The sequence below is a fragment of the Mauremys mutica genome, chromosome 13 (assembly GCF_020497125.1).
Source record: "Mauremys mutica isolate MM-2020 ecotype Southern chromosome 13, ASM2049712v1, whole genome shotgun sequence".
In the NCBI taxonomy this organism is placed as follows: Eukaryota; Metazoa; Chordata; order Testudines; family Geoemydidae; genus Mauremys; species Mauremys mutica.
Window position 1 is genome coordinate 57,575,004 of NC_059084.1, and position 22,162 is coordinate 57,597,165.

A 22,162-nucleotide genomic window follows, 5' to 3' on the forward strand; every position below is an offset into this window, starting at 1 on the left:
AATAGAATGTACCCACCTATTCTAATTAGAATAGAATAAATAGAATGAAGCAGACCAATATATGGTAGTTTAGCATAGAATAGAATAGACCCATCTGTACCGGTTAGTAGAATAGAATAGAATACTGCACAAGGTGCAAGGTAATAGACTATTAACCTCAATACTCCTATGAATCCTCTTCCTTGGATGTCCAGAGTTTGAAGCTATGGTGTTATGCCTGGAACGTGACATTTACAGTCTACAGCAGCAGTTCCCACACTTTTCCCTGAGGTCCACTGATGAAGCTGCAATAGGCACTGTGGCCAACTGTTAACACTTTTTGAGGAAACTTATTAATTTTAATTATTACACACATATAACTATAACACTGTGAGTAACCAATGTAAATTTTTCCTTTGCATTGTAATAATAGAAATCCTTAGGAATTAGCTATAAAAAACCCCTCCAGTTTCCAGTGCTTTGAAAACAAACTCCTCTACTAAAACTACACTTAAAAAATGTCAAGAGCAAAATGTACTGTTCAAACAGGGAGAACACAATTTTGTGTAAAAATGAACAATAAGCAACACAACACTGTTAACAAAATTGTTAAAAATCCACATTGTGTTATTATTTGTTGATTTTAAAACAAAATAGTTATCTGAACTGGAACACTATATTGTGTTTCAATTTTTTTTTAGTGTAAAGTCTGAATTTCTGTGCTGTGTAAGTAAAGACCCAATCCTTCTCTCTACTAATTAGAAAATAATTAAATATTGTAAACCAAAATATAAAATAACAGTTATATTATAACACACTGAGGCAATGGGTATTCAATCAATTTGGCAAAGGAGAATCCAAACTTCCAGTATCTGTCATCATATTTTCTTACCACTTTCTTTATTTTTTTGGCTGGCTCATTTTGTGTAGCTGTAGATGGTCCAGGACTTCCATTATCTTCTCCACCAGTGCACTCGTCTCGTTTTCAGAAAGTAAATTGATCCATGTCAGATTGAAATACTGAAAAACACAGTCCACCTTTTTTACAGTTGTAAATGGCAGACTGTTTGTATGTTGCTAAGGTTACCTTGCAGTGAATGCACCGTTGTACTCACAAGACTTAAACTTGACCTATTGCAGCTTGGTTTTTTTCTATACTCTATCCAACATATGCAGCTCAAAACATTGCATTTATATAGCTTTTACTTAAATTACATGAGTTATGTGGAGTTAAGGTTTACCAAGAGCTTGACTGGAGAATGTAGTTTCGCTGGTGGACCACCTTTGGGCCACGGACAACAGTTTGGGAACTCCTGGTCTATGGTGTATATTGTATAAGCACCTAGGGCAAAAAATCAATGACCAATCCTCCAGATTGTTGTGCTGTAGGGGAGGGAAACCTTCTCCATGATGAATTATGAGGAGCTTTCTGCAGCATTCCAGCCTGGAGATGAGAAAAGCATGGATGACATCTGCAGTGGGAAAGTCAATATTATCTGGCGATACAATTCTAAGTACGCAATTAATACATATATGTATGGTCACATTCTGTCACACTGAGCAATGGCAAAAGCTGTAAAAAGTTTGAAATTGTCTTTGAGTTAATGTGCCCCTTTTGCTAATCAAAATTCTTTTCTGTGATGATTGAAACTTCATCAACCTCTATTGAGAGCTTTCTAAGAAAAATGGGAAGCCAACTCCATGTGAGAAAGTTTGCCGTTTTAAAATCCTTTTTACCCTAATGCTTTGTTCCAACTGCTAAATGAAAGTAACCTTTTGGTCATGATATCACTGGTCACAGAGCCCCAAAGGGAGGAAACACAGGTGCACCAAACCCAAAAGTGTGGAGTAGTGTTCCCAGGTTCTCATGTAAGAATGGAAAACCGGGAAATGTCATCCCCAGACAGATAGGACCAACAGACTTATCACCTGCAGGGGTGCTCTCAAAGAAACTAGAAAGTGGACAGCTGTGCAGCTAGCCATATAATTGTGACTCTTAGTTTTAGCTCAAATTCCCAGGCACACTGCGGAGAAAAACTCTTTGTGTTAAATTTTCAAATAAGGGGTGAGAAAGCTCATAGTGCTCATCTCTTGATCCAGTAAGCCTCCAGCAAAAAAAGACAGCTATAGCTTGACATCTTGACATAATCAAATTTCTAAAGTAAACATTACTAAAATAAAATAAATTAAAATTAAAATAAAACTTTTCTAAAGGGAAAGCAACAACCATAAATTGTTCAGGGTTTCTGTATTTAACAAATCCCCATCTTTCCTGTCTTTCCCAACACACATACACACGATTCACGATATTGGGTAACTCTTAATACTAATAATTCATATGAGCTGTGCCTTGGTCCCCATTCTGGGAAGAAAAAATGTGCATGAAATCAAATATGTTCACAAGTGATGCAAGTGGAAAACTTGCAATTGAACATTTTATTTTATTCTACTTCATTTTATTTTATTGCACACCCCTGGGTCCCCACCAAAGAAAGAATGAGCTTCCCAAAATTGAGACCATAAAATACCTATGAAAATATGGGTGAAAGAACAGTGCATCAGGCAAAAGCTTGAGCTATGTTTCTGTGGTACCAAGAATATGCATCCCCTTTCCGCAATCCCACTAAGTTCCACTACTGCAGGCCAGCAGACAAGCTCTGATTGTGCCAGTGCCCTACGTTTGCACAGGGGTGTTTCACTGAGTAGCTCACCATGGAGTGTGGTGGATTTCCAAGGGGTATGGTGGATTTTCCATCATTTGGAGTCTTTAAGTCAAGACTGGACATTTCTTCCTAGAATGTACAACTAGAAGTGATGCGCTTAATGCAGGAATCATGGGGTGGGAATCTCTATCCTGTGTTGTGCAAAGGTTTGGCAGAATTCATTTTTCTAAATAGTTCTGAAGAATGATAACTGCTTTTTAAAGCATTTTTTAGATTGTTATTAATTTAAATTTTCATAGTTGTGTGAAATTATGGAGAGGTGGAGAGTATTTAATGACAGTAGACATTGAGGTTCAAAAAGCTAAAGTTTTATAAACCACTGAAACACAAATCATCAACATCCTATGTCAAAATATACAATAAATATCCATCAATCAACAAATCATATCTGTTTTTACTCTTCATTTGCTTGTAACAAGCCTAATTCAAAAGTCTTAATCACTGGATTTTAACTCTCAAAATTTTAAGCACAACTTTTTTCCTTTGCATATCCATAAATTTAAGTTATTATTGATGGAAATATTTTTCTCAGTTTATGTTTGTGCAGTGAAATTGAGGTTTACAGTTCTGTCTTCTGAATACGGCACTGGATGGTGCATCATCATTAGACCTGGTTGAAATTTCCAACTTTCCATTTAAAAACACGGATTCAATGCAACTGACGCGTTTTGTGGGGACCTGTTAATTTAGTTAAAAAAATTATGGGGAATTATTACAATATTTTGGTTTGGCTTTATTATATTATATTATATTATATTATATTATATTATATTATATTATATTATATTATATTAAAACTTTTCTAATATAATATAATACAATTAATATTCAAAACGAGACCTGAGTTCTCAATGACACTATTCCTAGGCCGGAACAAAAGGGATTCTGCCATTATGGAGACAGCTTATGACAGAGTCAAACATCTTGCTCTACACAGACAGCAATGGGGGGGAAGGGCTGCCTCCTGGGTTATGCCTTATGTCCCTTACAGTTCATGTTTCAGGATTTCAGCTGGCTGCCTCCAAGGGTTAGTAAAGGATTTTCTCTCTCTCTCTCAGGTGCTGGGCTGGCTGATTCATGCTCACACGACTTAAGGGATGGCTTTCTGTTGAATGTGCTGGTGCCTGGTCATGAGCATACAGGCAGTGTACACGGACAGTGTATGGAATGCTGATAAAGTGCTTTGTAGATAATAAACCTGGACAAACAATATTCAAGGCTCCATCTAGATCTGGTCAAAATTGATATGTATTTTCCATAGGGGGGAACAAGCAAAATAAATATTCTTTTTTTAAAAAATATATACTTTCAAGTTCTTGGATGATAGAAAAATGCCTTTTTGTTTGTTTGTTTTTCCATTTTGAGGATGATTCCTACTCTCTTTTCCCCTTTCTACAGTAAAAGAAGGAAGTGGGAGGAAAAGGGGAGAAAAGAATCAAGAAGAACAAAAAAGAAAATCTGGATTTCTTTTCATCTGTAAAATTTAAATAGAAAGAAAGAAAGAAAGAAAGAAATCATTTCACACACACATAAAATCATTCTGTTAACATTTTTTCATGGATTTTTTCTAGTGTTTTTACACATTTTTCACTGAAAAAAGATGGGATAGGAGAAAAAAACTGATTTCATTTTTCAGGTTTGAAAACAAAATAAAACATTTTCAGTTTTAATTTAATCAACGAAAAGCCAATGCCCCACAACATTTTTATTTATTTTTTAAAATAAAAAAAAATCAATTTTTCATAAGAAGAAATGTTTAGGGAAAAACACAACCAAATCAACAAAAATGTCTGCATCTGGGTACAACTTGAACGTCGGCACAGAACACCTATCACATCTGAGCCTGTTACTACTGCCATCTTCACCTCACGGCCCCTGCAAACCAGCTAGTGCGCATTACACACACAGGGCACATGTGGCCAGTCACAAACAATGATGTCTGCACACTTCACCGGGAACGTCATTATATGGGCTAAACCCAGCTGATAAGGACCAGATTGGGCCAGGCAACAGCACCAGGCTCACAGGGTCCTTGGAGGTGGGGAGGTTGGACAACCACACAGAAATGAACCCAGAACCCAGGTCAACAGGGACAGTTCTGACCCAGCTGGGGGGTTGCCAGGACACTAGGAGATGTGTACTCATAAAAGCGAGGCCATTCTGTGAAATGGTCATTGCGAAGAGACTCTGCATATGGCAACCCCGGACAGAATCTGCTTTGCTGCTACTAACCACACAAAACAGTATGAAGGCAGGGAGCTGCTACAGTGAGTGTCCCCACAAACGATAGCAGAATCAGGGACTGCACTGTCAGTCCCTGGTGGCATAGGCAGCCCCTGAGATGCCTTGAGGCTTTGGCACATGAGGGAAATAGTTATGAAGGTAATCACCAGGTGGCGCTGTTAAACATTGTTTTAAAAGTTTTTTATTTGCCTTTGCTTGTGAGTCTCTGAAGAAGTGCTGTAGGGCTCTTCGGTTTGTGATTCAGTTTCTTTTGCGGTGACCTGTTGCAAACTGCAGAAGAGTTTGCTTCCTGTCATAATGTCCATAAATAGAGTCAAATATTGGGATAGAGCTTCTTCTTCAGAACAGACCTAGGTGCATGAGTCAAGAGCCCTAAAAGAAGGAATTCCATGCATGTTGTTTCTTTCCACCTCTGTTCCAGTACTGGTTCATGTAGTGTCAAGTTACACCAAAAAATAATGCAGACTTCACAACGCTGGATTCTCCTCCAATGGGAAATCAATCTCCAAGTCCCTGATTCTGCTTTCATTCAGAAGAGGCCAGAGAATATTGTCAAACAAATAAAGATTAATAATTAATAATCATATCAAAGTTCCTTGGGGTAAATATTTCCATTGGGATTGGGTGTGTGTATTTTGAATGTGTTTTTGTGGCAGAGAGATTTCCTTTCAAACAAAGCCTTCACTTGCAAACTACAGATTAAATTTACATTCTGTATCCTTTGTTTTTGCTAAACTTCATGACCTGAAAAACCATTCTGACAGGCTTCACTTTTCTTAGCCATTCTTACATATGAAGTTTCTCCACTGAAGACAAAGGGACAACTGACATGCATAAAGATTACTCAGCAGTGTCAGTGTCTGCAGGGCCATGCACTCCATGAAATGTGTTACATTTCAACCATGCAGAGCAATGATCTCCTACGGCCAGGATCAGAAAGGGGAGTTCTCTGGGTGTGAGCAGTTGGTTGCATTAGGACAGTTGTTTGTACTGACTGCACAGAAAACACAGCACTAACTCCCCAGGCTCAGCCTCTTTGGAGGTGGAATCAGGGGAGATGCAGCCTGCCATGGAGAAGGATACAAATACGTGGTAACCTCTGCACTGTGCAGATAGAGGGGAAATAGCATGTTCTAACACAGCACACGGCAGCTGCTTGTAGATGCAGGTGTCTTTGCTGAGAAGATCCAGATTTTGCAGAGAGAGACACAAGAACTTCAGCTTATGAATCTGTGTCCTGGCTGCTGAACACAGAGAAACAAGAGCTCGTCGCTTCAAGCTTTGGCTGTCCTGTGGTTACAGGTGAGCACCATCTTCATGACTGCGGTTCTATCCCACCTGCCAGACAGGGGCATGAATGGGCTTTGTGAATATGAACAGTCTTAGCCTCACCATCCCACAGCAGTGAGTCAGTGTTCATAGCACCATTTAACAGTGAGAAAATTGAGCTACGTGTCTTGTGAAAGGTCCTCAGCTAGAGATCTGGCCCATTGAGTCCAATGGAGTTATGGTTCATTCACATCAGCCACGGCTCTGGATCAGTGGGACTAGGCCAAAGCCTGGAGTATCATAATGGGAATCCAAACAAAGTGAAGCGGATAGAAAGGACCATAACAACAACATGTAAAATGTAAGTAGGAAATTAGCAGGATGGCAAAGGGTGCTTTGGCCTTTGGAGGGAGCTGGGCTCTGCCACCACCCCTGCCTTGTCCTCTGAACCCAGCCTTTGAGTTTAGGTTTGGGTAGCTCAGGGATGGGGCTTTCTAAAAGAGGGAGGCAGCCAAGCTTCCCTGCTCAGAGAGATGTGGGGAGCTGTCAGAGAGCTGGGTCTGACACCCAGGGAAAGAGGAGAGGGCTGCAGGATGATTTCTGCAAGAGATCCAGACGGGAAGCAGAGTCACAGAGGAGTGGGAAAGAAACTCTCCCTCGCAGCAGTGAGGGGTTGGAGGAAACCCTCAAGAGGGAATGAGAGGACAAGGAGAGGGTTGCTGGGAGATTCTGGCTCTGAGTGAAACTCTTATTTCAGGTCAATAGAGAAGACCACAGAAAGGGAAGGTAATTCAAAGGCACCAACAGTGGAAGTTGGTTTGATGGAGAGATGAGGGGGGAAGTGGAGGCAGCAGCAGGATCTGATAAGAGAAAAGGTTCGACTGCCAGAGGGAATTTGAAGAACAAGTGCTCTGAGTTAAAAGCAAGCAGCAAACTCTTTCAGTTTGTCTGAAGCAGGAAACTACAAGACTCTGTGGATCCACTGAACTCTCAGGGAATAATGATAAGGACTGAAGTTGGTAGGAAATTTTCCAACACTCAGTTTCATCAGAAAATGGCAATTCATCAGAATGAAATGTTTCATAGAATCATAGAAGTGTTGGGCTGGAAGGGACATCAAGGGATCATCTAGCCCAGCCTCCTGCACCTAGACAGGACCAAGTAAACCTAGCCCCTCCCTGACAGATGTTTGGCCAACCTGGTCTTAAAAACCTTGAGTGATGGGGAGTCCACAATAGCCCTTGGAAGCCTAGTCCACAGCTTAACAACCCTTAGAGAGAGAAAGATTTTCCTAACATCTGACCTAAATCTCCCTTACAGCAGACTAAGCCCATTACTTGTTGTCCTACCTTCCGTGGACATAGAGAACAATTTTTCCCATCTTATTTATAACAACCCTTAACCTGTGTGTAGACTATTATCATGTCCTGCCTCAATATTCTGTTCTCACCTTTCTTCATGAGTGAAGTTTCCTAAACTCTTTATCATTTTTGTTGCTCTCCTTTGGACTCTTCTCATAGTTCTCCACATCTTTCCTAATGTGTGGTGCTCACAATTGTACCCCTTACTCCAGCTAAGTCCTCAGCATTGCCACATAGGGTGGAACAATTACCTCTTGTGCCTTATATATGACACTCTTGTTAATAGCCCTAATCATTTTCATTGTCCTTCTATGCACCTTTTCCAGTTCTAATCTATCTTTTTCTGAGATGGGGTGACCAGAACTGCACTCACTATTCAAGGTGTGGGTGTACCATGGATTGAAATAATAGCAATATAATATATTCTGTTTTGTTACCTATGCCTTTCCTTATAACATTCTGTTTGCTTTTTTAACTGCTGCTGCAGACTGAGCGGATGTTTCAGAGAACTATTCACAATGACTCCAAGATCTTCCTTGAGTGGTAACAGCTAACTTTTGACCCTCACTTTGTGTGTATAGTTAGGATGATGTTTTCCGAAGTGCATTATTTTACATTTATCAACATTGAATTTTATCTGCCATTTTGTTTCCCAGTCAACCAGTTTAGTCAGATCCCTTTGTAACTCTTTTGACATCTGTTATCTGTATCATCATTACTTTCCTGAGAACCCCTCCACCGCAGAGAGGCAGAAAGAATTTTCCAGTGCTCTTCTCAGAGTGGGCAGTTCTATGCCTGAGACACATGCCCCGATGTCTAAATTTAGACAATAATGTAAGAGCTGGTCACCAGGAGAGGGAAAGGAGATTTTTCATCTTTATGGAATTAACTAATGACACATGATGAACTGTTAACTCTGTGTTCTTCTGATTCAATGGCAAAGTTTGTTTTCTTGTTCCTAATGTCAACCCATGGCCAACAGAATGGAGAAATCAAACGGCCATCACAGAATTTATCTTCCTGGGATTCGGGGATCTCCCTGAGCTGAAGCTTCTTTTCTTCCTGCTCTTCCTAGTGATCTACATCGCAACCATGGCTGGGAATGTCCTCATTGTTGTGCTAGTTGTGACTGATCAGCACCTTCAGACCCCCATGTACTTCTTCCTGGGGAACTTGTCCTTCTTGGAAACCTGCTACACCTCCACCATCCTGCCCAAGATGCTGGCCAGTCTCCTGACTGGGGATCGGACCATTTCAGTCAGTGGCTGCCTTACACAACTGTTCTTCTTTGGTTCTCTGGCAGGTACAGAATGCTATCTTCTAGCAGCGATGTCTTATGATCGGTATTTAGCGATATGTAAACCCCTGCACTATTCAGCTCTGATGAATACCAGGTTTTGTCTCCAGTTGGCTGCTGGGTCATGGTTCAATGGTTCTTTGGCTACTGCCATCTTTATATTATTCATGTCACAGTTCATATTCTGTGGCCCGAATGAAATTGACCATTTCTATTGTGATTCCGGCCTATTGGTAAATCTTGCTTGCAGGGAAACACGCCTTATGGCATTGTTGCCTTCTGTCCTAGCCTGTGTATTCACTCTGCCTCCATTTCTACTAACCTTGACATCCTACGTGTGTATCATCACCACCATCCTGAGAATCCCTTCCATCACTGGGAGGCAGAGGGCCTTTTCCACCTGCTCTTCTCACCTAATTGTGGTGACAATTTTCTATGGGACCATAATGATTGTCTACATGCTCCCAAAACATGATACACCGAGAGTGCTAAAGAAAGTGCTCTCTCTTTGCTACACGGTCCTCACTCCTCTGGTAAACCCTCTGATCTATAGCCTGAGAAACAGAGACTTCAAGGAAGCCTTGAGCCGAGCAGTCAGTAAATATGTGGCTTTCACAAAGAATGTAGAGATGGGTAGATAATAGCTAAGGGCCAATTTTTTAAGGTGTTTAGACACCAAGTGGGATTTTGAAATCAAGATACTTTTGAAACTCCCATGAGGCACCTAAAATACCTTTGAAATTCTGGCCTTTAGCATGAGGTTTTAAAAGCTGCCTGGGTGATTTGGGCAAAAAGCCTCTATTGAAATTAATTTGAAAACTCCCATTGAAAATCTCAGAACACATCTTTAAAAAAATAAATGCAGATAATCTGCCTGGAGCTACTGAGCTTTTATGGTCCCTCCCTGTGTCCATTTAGCAGAGGGCACAAGAAAGTGAGGCTGTGGACAGCTCTGTCAGCCTCTCATGATCAGCACTGACACATACAGGGATGATGGTGTCTTTTCTCTTTGGGGTGGCTAAACAGTCACGCTGGGTGAGGTGCGTATGTAGCGTCTGAGAATGCACAGAGCTGACAAGTCATGTAAGCAACACAAACCACTAAATATCAAAGCAAATCCCTGGCTGTAACCCCGGTTGTACATTGTTTCTCTATTGTTTCCAATGTTGTTGTAACCAGTGTTGTGGTAACCATGTTTTTTCCCAGATATTGTTTCTCTGTGTTCCATAATAAAAGCTTGTAATCAATGCCTGAGAATGTCATACAAATAAAATATAAGGAATGATGTTATCATCAGGTTGGTTGCTTCAAATGATATCTTATGCTTCTAAAGACACAATAGAGTATCCAAACGGAGCTCAAGCCTGTGTTGTCCAATTAAGGAAAAGGACCAGGCTTGGAGATGGCCAAACATTTTTCCCCATCATGGAGGTTTAAGTAGGCACCAATCATTGTGAATAGAAAATTTCCACAACATTTTTATTGCCAGGAAAAAAATGTCCATATTTCACCAAAATAAATAATTGGGCAAAATAAAAAAATGAATCATCTCTAGATGTAACATATCCACCACCAGCTCCCTTGACTCTTTGGAAGGCAGGAGAAAGGCTTACTCATCCTTTCCTCTACTTTCCTCAGGCCGCAAACTGAAAGCTGCTGTTTTGCTGGGAGATTAACCTACATTTGAATTAAGACACACGCAGTAAATGGTCTGAATTCCTGGAGTCACGTGACCAGGTTTTTTTAGATGAAGTTTCTAGGGTTTTTTAGATACAAGGAAAAACTTGAAAATGGATCTCAAGTGTAACTGAGACAGTGATATCTGCCTGAATGTGCAGAGAGCCTGAGACAATAGCTCTCCAAGGAGGGAATTGACCAGAGTGTAATCAATGCAGCAACTCCTGTCTGAGTCAGTGGAGAGACTGAGACAATCACTGTTTGGGGAGGGGAGAAGCTGGCTTAAATGTAACCAACACAGCAACATTGGCCTGAGTGTGCAGAGATCTTGAGATAAGAGCTTTCAGTTGGGGGGACTGCACCATTCATGTCAATAGAGTGTTGGACCCACTAGCCTTGGGAGGACCCCACCAACCATATCTCAGCACAGGACATTGTGAATGTAGAAGGAGGTGAAGATCACAGTGGGCCCAGCCTCACCCCCATCCCCCCAAGGCCAGTGGGTCCAACACTCCATTGAGATAAATGATGCAGTTCTCCCCACTGAGAGCTATTGTCTCAGGCTCTCTGCACACTCAGGCAAATATCACTGTCTCAGTTGCACTTGGGAGCCATCCTCGAGCTTTCCACTGTAACTTAAAAACCTAGAAATATGTTCTTTAAATTAAAGCCAAGATTCTGCTGTAACCATGTCCTTCGGAAATAAGTGCTTTTGTCTCAATGAAGTGTAGATTAAAACCCCTAAGCCAAGAAGCAGCTTTCCATTTGAGGCCCAAGGATATGGGAGGGAAGGATGAGTGAGTCTTTCCTCTGCCTTCCCATAGGGCCAAGGGAGCTGGTGGATGGATAATCTGTACATTTAGGTCTGACCTCTCAGACCAGGATGGAGAGGCAGAACAGAGGAAGAGTGTCTGCAATTAGACACCTGTGACCTGCCTGTGCCAGCTGACCTGGGCTCATGGGGTTTGGGCTGTGGTGTTGTTTCATGATAGCGTAGACTTCTGGGCTTAGGCTGGAATCTGGGTTCTAGGACCCTGTGAGGTGGGAGGGTCTCAAAGCAGGGACTGCAGCCCAAGTGTGGAAGTGTGCACTGCAATTAAACAGCCCCGCAGCCCGCGTCAGCTGGCACCATCCAGCCATAGGTGTCTAACTACAGTGTAGACATACCCTCTTCAGGGAGCAGCCAGCCAGGTCGGCCAAACCCAGGGCAGGAGGCAAAGGGAGGGCACAAACTAAGGGCCATATTATCCAAACAGTGCGGCGGGTGATGAGCTGTGTCAAAATTCTGACTCAGGAGTTTCTGGCTGATCAGTGTTTTGGAAAACCTGGCTCTTTTCCTTGCCAAAATGGGAGTGAAGCCTTTTTTGGGAAATCTGTCCTCAGTTGTAGGTGTCAAGCTGCTGGAAATCAGGCCCTCCAGGTGGCATTTTCAAAAGCACTTAAGTGGTTTAGAAGCCTAACTCACATTGCTAGAGTCATTGGGATTTGGGCTCCTAAACAGTTTAGTGACTTTTGGAAAATTCCACTCCATCTAACAAGCTCAATGCTGAAACATCCCAGTCTGGGAGATGTACCAGGGAACATAAGGCGTTGCAGCGTTCTGTATCTGTGTAGGTGCCCTCATGACTGTCTGAGCATCTCCCAAACATTAATGGATTTTCTTTACACAACCCCCCTGTGAGGTCGGGGAGGATTACGTCCATTTTACAGATGAAGATTGAGGGCATAGGGAAGATTGAGGGACTTTCCTAAAATCATACAGGATATTTGTAGCTCAGTTGGGCACAGAACCCATGTCTCTTTAATCCCCACTTAAGCTTAAACCCAGTCCAGTTCACCATCCATTTGACGAGTCCAATAAGGAAAGATTCAATAAATTCAAGATGAAGATACTCTAGTATAGCACACCTCAGCAAACAGCTCAATCCCAAACAGAGCTAGGTACGAGACAGAGAATATTCATTTGTTTTCCCCACCTACACTTGCCTCCCCTTCCAAACTCAGCCAGAAAATCTACCACACCTGGGGCTGAAACTGGGGCCATTTTCTTGAAGTTTCCTTCCCAAGGAAAAGAAAAAAATGGGCGTGAATGAAAACAAACATTTAAAACTGCTCAAAACTTTTCATTTGGAAGCAGAAACAACGTTGGAAAATGGCCTTTTTAAAATGGAAACCTTTCATTGAAATTGTAGATTTTGAATGAAATATTCTGTTTTTTATGATTGAAAACACATTATTTATAATAATAATTATTATTATTATGTTTGTTTGTTTTTCCCACTCTCTTCCTTCCCCTCCCTCTTTTCCCATAATGTCTGTTGTGGGTTCCAGGGGTGCATTTATCTCATTGAGGACTGATTTTTTCATTGCAGAAGATTCTCACAGAAACCTAAAATTGAGGTTAAAAAGGCTGTGAAACATCCCTAGACCAGACTGACACAATATGAGCATTATTAATTGAATTACTATTCTTTTATTGTAATTTTTAATCAAAATATTTTATGACATATCTATATAAACTGATAACATTCACTTCATTTTTATTGTATGTTTAAAATTCATTGACCCTGGAATTGTTTCTGCAAGTTCTTTTCCTGCCAGCACAATCTTAGATCTCTGTACTGAATCTTGTTCTGATGTCTCAAAATCTGACATAGACACCACATACATCACACTTATCATCAGACCCTTAAAAATGAGTACAAAATGTCATGCTAGTGGCAACCTGAGCTTCAGTGAAACTGCAAATATTAGTCCTGAAACCGAGTGAGTGATAGAACAGCCAGTGTGTCCCTGATTCACAAAGTGTTTCTCAGGCTGTTTAGGAGGGAGTTAGAACATAGAAGCAGACAGAAAACACTTTGTTGAGGTGTCTGAAAAAAATGGTTAATTTAAGAACACAATTCATCCCATTGTAGTCAAGTGCTTAAAATCAACTGTTTCCTTTACCTTCCTGTATAATGGATTACATATTCATGTTCCCTTAAATTTTTCCAGATAATGGCCAACTAGAACCTGCTTTACAGAGTCAATAAATCAGTTCAGATTCCCCCCCAGTTAGAGCTGCTGAGGAGGATTTTTCTGTGAAAATTGTTGAAAGAAAACAAACTTCTGATTTTGTCTGAATATTTCCACTTGTTTCCCTATTTTTGGTTGATTTTTTTTTCAGTTTTGGGGTATTCCCCCATCCACTTTCACATTTCAACTTTGCCCACCTTTTTTCTATTGAAAAAACCTGCACTTTGACTTTTTACTTCTTTCCCCTGGAAACGTGCATTAATAATGGCAAAGTGAGGACAAAGTGTTACTTTCCCTCCCTTTCATTTCAATATTTTTCTGGTTTTCCAAGTTTCTCTGTAATTTATTATTGTCAGAAAAGTGAGATACAAGTCTGATCCTTTTCCAGTGAGAGGAAATATTTTCTCTCAGCTTTAAATGTTCTTTTTACTTTTTTCACATTCTTACAAGCTAAGAAATTGAAGTAAAATAGGGGGGGAAAAGTCTCCTGCTTAATTTTTTCCATTAAAACGTGGAGAGAAGAGTAAAAATAAAAGCAAAAATCCATCTTTTTCACTTTTCCCATTCAGTTAAAAACATTAAAATGTTTCCAAAAGTGTTCCCTTCCCCCATTTTCTCTCCAAGGTGGAACAAGCAGGTCGGACTATCTCAAGTCTTGTGAAAACTACAAATGAATTGACAGCTTTTTGGAGGGCCTGCTTGACCTCTCTGTTTCTCAGGCTGTAGATGAGAGGATTGACCAGGGGCGTCAGAACAGTGTAGAAGACTGAGAACACTTTGTTCAGGGCTTTCAGTATGTTGGTTTTGGGGAGTAGATACACAATAATTAGGGTCCCATAGAAAATTGTCACCACAATGAGGTGGGAGGAGCAGGTGGAAAAGGCCTTTTGCCTGGCAGTGGTGGAAGGGATTCTCAGGATACTGAGGATGATATAAACATAGGATGTCAGGGTAAGAAATGGGGACAGGGTGAATATTGAGACCAGAATGAGGACCGCAAGTTCAACCAGACGGGTGTCACTGCAGGACAGTTTTATTATTGGGTTGAAATCACAAAAGAAATGGTCAATTTCATTAGGGCCACAGAAAATGAATTGGGACATCATGGAGGTGACTATGGTGCTAGCCAGAAACCCACTTACCCAAGAAGCAGCTGCTAGCATGGCACAGACCTTGCCATTCATAAGGGCTGCATAATGCAGTGGTTTGCAGATGGCTAAATACCGATCATAAGACATCACAGATAAGAGAGAACACTCAGCAGCTACCAGGAAAGCAAAGAAATAATATTGCAAGAAGCAGTTTCTGACTGAAATGGTTCTGTCCCCAGTCAGGAGACTGGCCAGCATCCTGGGCAGGATGGTCGAGGTGCAGCAGATCTCAAAGCAGGACAAATTCCCCAGGAAGAAGTACATGGGGGTGTGAAGGTGCTGATCAGCCACAACTACCATAACAATGAGTATGTTCCCGGCCATGGTCACAATGTAGATCACTAGAAAGAGCAGGAAGAGAAGAGTCTGTAATTCAGGGATATTTTTGAATCCCAGGAGGATGAACTCTGTGACGGATGTTTGATTTCCCTGATCTCTATTCATCATGGTTTTATCTAGGGAAAAGAAAATACATGATCCAAAAATAAAGATTATGATTTACTTTACTTTTTTTTTTCTGTTGGCTTCCCCTGCCATCTTTAACCTTTCTTGTCTATTTAGATTTGAACCTGCTCAGGTTACTTACTATGTGTTTGTGCAGTGTTGAACACACTGGAAATATGTCTTTTGTTGTGGTTAATATAGCTTTTACCACAACAAAAGCAACGACATCAGCAAAATAATAATAACAAAAACATCAAATTAAAGAATAATTTACAATGCTGGGATTTTCCCAGGCTTCTTTCAATTCTCATGACTTTTGAAAAATCTCTTATTTTTCCCATTTAATTTGTATCACATTGGTGATTCTTTGCATTTATTTGAATGTGATCCTGTTTATCTGTGAAACTCCTTTGTGTCTAAAGGAATTTAGGTGGATTGAAAAAAAAAGTGTTAGAGAATTATTGTGAATAATAAGGATATAGCCCATCATTCTAATAGACTCATAGACTTTAAGGTCAGAAGGGACCATTATGATCATATAGTCTGACCTCCTGCACAATGCAAGCCACAGAATCTCACCCACCCACTCTTGTAAAACATCCCTAACATTTGTATGAGTTACTGAAGTCCTCAAATCATGGTTTAAAGATCTCAAGGTGCAGCAAATCCTCCAGCAAATGACCCATGCCTCATGCTACAGAGGAAGGCAAAAAACCTCCAGGGCCTCTGCCAATCTGACCTGGAGGAAAATTCTTTCCCGACCCCAAATATGAAAATCAGCTAAACTCTGAACATGTGAGCAAGACTCATCATCCAGCACCCAGGAAGGAATTCTCTGTGGTAACTCAGATTCCACCCCATCTAACATCCCATCACAGACTACTGGGTATATTTACCTGCTAATAATCAAAGATCAATTAATTGCCAAACTTAGGCTATCCCATCATACCATCCCCTCCATAAAACTTATCAAGCTTAGTCTTGAAGCCATATACGTCATTTGCCCCCACTACTCCCCTTGGAAGGCTGTTCCAGAACTTCCCTCCTCTAATGGTTAGAAACCTTCATCTAATTTCAAGTCTAAACTTCCTGATGGCCAGTTTATATCCATTTGTTCTTGTGTCCACATTGGTACTAAGCTTAAATAATTCCTCTCCCTCACTGATATTTATCCTCTGATATATTTATAAAGAGGAATCATATCCCCCCCCTCAACCTTCTTTTGGCTAGGCTAAACAAGCCAAGCTCTTTGAGTCTCCTTTCATAAGACAGGTTTTCCATTCCTCAGATCATCCTAGTAGCTAGGACAGAAATTGATAAAAGAATTACATCCTTATTGTTCAGGTTATAGGCAAACATTAACAAATGGCAGTTATGAAGAAACTTCCATAGTTGGTTAATTAATCCATAATTGTCCATTACAGAGATTCTGTACTTTCTCCTGGCCACCATCTGATGGAGAACAATGTAAATAATAGACTGAGGATATGAAGGTATTATCAGTGAAATGGCAACATTTATAATTAGTTTGAGAGTTGTTCCAAGCTCAAGTTATCTACAATCCATTTATCATTAAGGGTTGTCTAGCATGAGAAGAGAGGGGAAAGTTAACATTGTGTTTGCTAACACACAAAGGCCAACATTGTCATTCACATTTCACCTAGACCCCAGTTAGATGTCAAAAAAAAATGATTTGGCTTTGAAACAACACTCAGTCATATACAGTTTAAGACCTATGAAGTCATAAGAACATAAGAACGGCCATACTGGGTCAGACCAAAGGTCGATCTAGCCCAGTATCCTGTCTTCTGACAGTGGCCAATACCAGGTGCTCCAGAAGGAATGAACACAACAGGTAATCATCAAGTGATCCATTCCCAGTCTCCCATTCCCAGCTTCTGACAAACAGAGGCTAGGGACATCATCTTGCTCATCCAGTTAATAGTCACTGATGGACCTAGCCTCAAAGAGCTTATCTAGTTCCTTTTTGAACCCTGTTATAGTCTTGGCCTTCACAACATCCACAGATTGACAGTGTGTTGTGTGAAGAAACACTTCCTTTTGTTTGTTTTAAACCTGCTGCCTATTGGTTTCATTTGGTGACCCTTAGTTCTTGTGTTCTGAGAAGAAGTAAATAACACTTCCTTATTTACTTTCTCCACACCAGTCATGATATTATAGACCTCTATGATATTCCCTCTTAGTCGTCTCTTTGCCAAGATGAAAATCCCAGTCTTATTAATCTCTCCTCATATGGAAGCCATTCCATACCCCTAATCATTTTAGTTGCCCTTTTCTGAACCTTTTTGCAATTCCAATATATCTTTTGGGGGATGGGGTGACCACATCTGCACATGGTATTTAAGATGTGGGTGTACCATGGTTTTATATAGAGATAATATGATATTTTTCTGTCATATTATCTATCCCTTTCTTAATGATTCCCAGCATAGCGTTCGCTTTTTTGACTGCCGCTGCACTTTGAGTGCAAGTTTTCAGACAACTATTCACAATGACTAGAAGATCGCTTTCTTGAGTGGCAACAGCTAAATTATATGTATAGTAGGAATTATGTTTCCAATGTGTATTACTTTGCATTTATCAACATTGAATTTCATCTGCCATTTTGCTGCCCAGTCACCCAGTTTTGAGAGATTCTTTAGTAGCTCTTCACAGTCTGCTTGGGAATTAACTATCTCGAGTAATTTTGTATCATCTGCAAATTTTGCCACCTCACTGTTTACCCCCTTTTCCAGATCATTTATGAATAGTACTGGTCCAGTACAGACCCCTGGGGGACACCATTATTTACTTCTCTCCATTATGAAAACTGACCATTAATTCCTACCCTTTGTTTCCTATCTTTTAACTAGTTACTGATCCATGAGAGGACCTTCCCTCTTAACCTATGACTGCTTAGTTTGCTTAAGAGCCTTTGGTGAGGGTCTTTATCAAAGGCTTTCTGAAAATCTGAGTACACTATATCCACTGGATCCCCCTTTTCCTCATGCTTGTTGACCCCCTGAAAAAATTTTAGTAGATTGGTGAGGCATGATTTCTCTTTACAAAAACTATGTTGACTCTTCCCCCAAAATTATGTTCATGTTTGTGTCTGACAATTTTATTCTTTACTCTAGGTTTAACCAGTTTGCCTGGTACCGAAGTCAGACTTACCGGCCTGTAATTGCCAGGATCACCTCTGGAGCCCTTTTTAAAAATGGGGGTCCCATTAATTATTCTCCAATCATTTGGTACAGAAGCTGATTTACATGATAGGTTACAAACTACAGTTAGTAGTTCTGCAATTTCACATTTGAGTTCCTTCAGAGCTCTTGGGTGAATACCATCTGCTCCTGGTGACTTATTACTGTTTAGTTTATCAATTTGTTCCAAAATCTCCTCTAATGGCACCTCTGTCTGGGACAGTTCCTCAGATTTGTCTAAGAAGAATGGCTTAGGTTTGGGAATTTCCCTCTCATCCTCAGCTGTGAAGACCGATGCAAATAATTAATTTAGTTTCTCCACAATGGCCTTATAATCCTTAAGTGTTCTTTTAGCATCTCGATCATCTAGTGGCCCCACTGGTTGTTAAACAGGCTTCCTGCTTCTTATGTACTTACATTTTTTTGGAGGGGCTATTACATTTTGTGTCTTTGGCTAGTTGTTCTTTAAAAAATTTTTTGGCCTTCCTAATTATATTTTTACTCTTCATTTGCCAGAGTTTATGATCCTTTCTATTTATTCTCACTGGGACTTAACTTCCTTTTTGCCTCTCACTATTGAGTCTATTATGGTGTCATTAAAAAGTTTCCATGGAGTTTGCAGGGATTTCACTTTTGGCATTATACCTTTTAATTTCTGTTTAACTAGCTTCCTCATTTTTGTGTAGTTCCCTTTTCTGAAATTAAATGCTACAGTACTGGGATGCTGTGGTGTTTTGCCCATCACAGGAATATTAAATTTAATTATATCATGGTCACTATTACCAAGTGATCCAGGTATATTCACCTCTTGGACCAGATCCTGTGCTCCACTTAAATCAAGAATTGCCTCTCCTCTGGTGGGTTCCAGGACTAGCTGCTCCAAGAAGCAGTCATTTAAGGTGTCAAGAAACTTTATTTCTGCATCCCGTCCTGAGGTGATATGTACCCAGTCAATAAGGGGGTAGTTGAAATCCACTATTATTATTGAGGGTTTTTAAAAAAAATTGTTGTAGCCTCTCTAGTCTCCCTGAGCATTTCACAGTCACTATCACCATCCTGGTCAGGTGGTCGGTAATATATCCCCACTGCTATAGTCTTATTATTTGAGCATGGAATTACTATCCATAGAGATTATCTGGTACAGTTTGGTTCGTTTAAGATTTTTACTTCATTTGATTCTATGCTTTCTTTCACATATAGTGCCACTCCCACAACAGCACCACCTGTTCTGTCCTTCCAGTATATTTTGTACTCTGGTATTACTGTGTCCCATTGATTATCCTCATTCCTTCAAGTTTCTCTGATGCCTATCATATCAATATCCTCATTTAATATAAGGCACTCTAGATCACCCATCTTATTATTTAGACTTCTAGCATTTGTATGTAAGCACTTTAAGATTTTATCACTTTTTTAGCTGTCTGCCATTACATGATGTAATTGAATGGGAGTCTTTTCATTTGACTGTTTCTCATCAGATCCAGAAGATGTATTTTATCATCTTCCATCCCCTCCTCCTTACTAGGACATAGAGAATCTCCATTAATAGATCCTACCCTAAGGAATGTCTCTGTCTGAACCACTTGCTCCTCCACACCTGTTGGCTTTTCCCCAGCCCTTAGTTTGAAAGCTGTTTTACGACCTTTTTAATGTTAAGTGCCAGCAATCTGGTTCCATTATGGTTTAGGTGAAGCCCATCTTTCCTGTATAGGCTCCCCCCATCCCAAAAGGTTCCCCAGTTCCTAATAAATCTAAACCCCTCCTCCCTACACCATTGTCTCATCCACACATTGAGATACTGCAGTTCTGTCCCTGAGCCTGGGACTGGAAGCATTTCAGGGAATGCTACCATGGAGGTCATGGGCTTTAATCTCTAACCTAGCAGCCTAAATTTGACCTCCATGATCTCTGTTCTATCCTTCCCTATGTTATTGGTGCCTACATGTACCACGACCACCAGCTCCTCCCCAGCACTACACATAAGTCACATGAGTTAGTCATGTTGTATCACAGGGCTTCCTTCATTTGAGAAGAGAAGTTATGTCTTGACACAGTGGATATAGGTAAAACCACATCAACCATGACCTTTCCCCTTTCTATTAGGGTTAACCCTAACCAACAAACATGTTAGAAGGTGTTGCTAAGGTCCACATTCAAACACTGTGTTATTGAATGAGAATCTGATATTCCCAGTCTAGCCAAACATCTACACTGATCAGTTTCACATAAGCCCCTTTCATATTTCTTCGCAGTGCCTGCCTTATAAGACTCATTGATAGCTCATATCCAACGTCTGCTGAGTGAAATCCTGGCCCCATAGAAGGGATGGGGAGTTTTTTGATTGACTTAGGAATGTAGGACACAGGATTGAAAGGGCCATCCTGAGTCATGGAGCCCATTCCCTCTGCTGTCATTGGCAATCCCTTCATGTAATCCCATTCATAAATTTATCAAATCTCATCTAAAAACTAGTTAAGCTGTTTGCCCCTGTTACTCGTGCTGGAGGCTGTCCCAGAACCTCCCTCTTCTGATTGTTAGAAATCTTCATCTAAGCAGGGCCGGCTCCAGAGCCCAGCGGGGCAAGCACCCGCCTGGGGCGGCCCTTTCCCAGGGGGGCGGCAGGCTGGGCCGGCTGACCTGCCGCAGTCATGCCTGCGGGAGGTCCACCGGAGCCCCGGGAGCAGCGGACCTGCCGCAGGCATGACTGCGGAGGGGACGCTCGGCCGGCGGCTCCAGTGGCCCGCCCGCAGGCATGACTGCGGACGGTTCGCTGGTCCCGTGGCTCGGCTGGACCTCCCGCAGGCGTGACTGCGGCAGCTCAACTGGAGCCGCTGGACCTGCGAACCGCCCACAGCTGCGGGAGGTCCAGCCGAGCCGCGCGACCAGTGGACCCTCTGCAGTCATGCCCGCGGGAGGTCCGCTGCTCCCGCGGCTCCGGGGCGCCTCCCGGGCATGACTGCTTGGGGCGGCCAAAAACCTAGAGACGCCCCTGCATCTAAGGCTTGTCTAGGTGAACAACTAGTTCACAGCAAGTTGGTGTGAATCTAGTACAGACTAGCCTGCTGTGGACTAGCTATCTGAGCGGACTCTGCTGACAGGCATCTAATCCCTTTTCCTAGAGGACTAGATCAAAGCACAGTAATGACCTGTTAGTGCATGTCAGCAAGGTCCACAGGGATAGTTAGTCTATGGAAGGGTAGCTTGGGGTAATTCACACCCAACTTGCCATGAACTCAATATTTATATAGACAATATAAGCCATAAATCCAGACTACATTTTTTCCTGGCCAGTTTATCCCCATCTATTACACTGTATTTACCTCCCTGATGTATTTATAGAGAGAAATCTCAGCCTTTGTTTTGTTAGGCTTAACAAGCCAAGCTCTTTTAGTATTCTCTGTTCAACAGGGCTGTGATTTCACAGAGTAGTTTTAATGTTGTTCTCACTCATTTTTTCACTCTAGGAAATTATTGACATATAACAAAACATTTCTTAAATACGGAAGATGATGCTTACCTGAAATGCCAGAATATTTCAAGTTTGGAGCAATGGTTTCTCATTGCTCTGGGATTCTGATTCCACTCTCTCTTTTCTCACACATTTAATTACTCACTGAAGAGAAATGTAGGTGCCAGAATCACCCAATCTGTTTTGCAGCATGTGCTTTCCCTTGTATTTCTAAGATGCAGATGCCCCTTCATTCAGAAAGGAAATAAGACATACATTTACCACTGGCGCAATATACCAATGGCTGTGGTAGATACTCCATCACTGGCAATTTATAAATCAAAATAA

General features: G+C 41.2%; 1 protein-coding gene across 1 annotated transcript; it reads right to left on the bottom strand.

The window, feature by feature from the left end:
- Nucleotides 1–14,146: 14,146 nt before the first annotated feature.
- LOC123347832 (olfactory receptor 10A7-like) lies at nt 14,147–15,166 on the bottom strand. The gene has a single exon (XM_044985020.1). It carries the CDS (start codon nt 15,164–15,166, stop codon nt 14,147–14,149), a length of 1,020 nt encoding a protein of 339 aa, XP_044840955.1.
- Between the last annotated feature and the right edge of the window lie 6,996 nt (nt 15,167–22,162).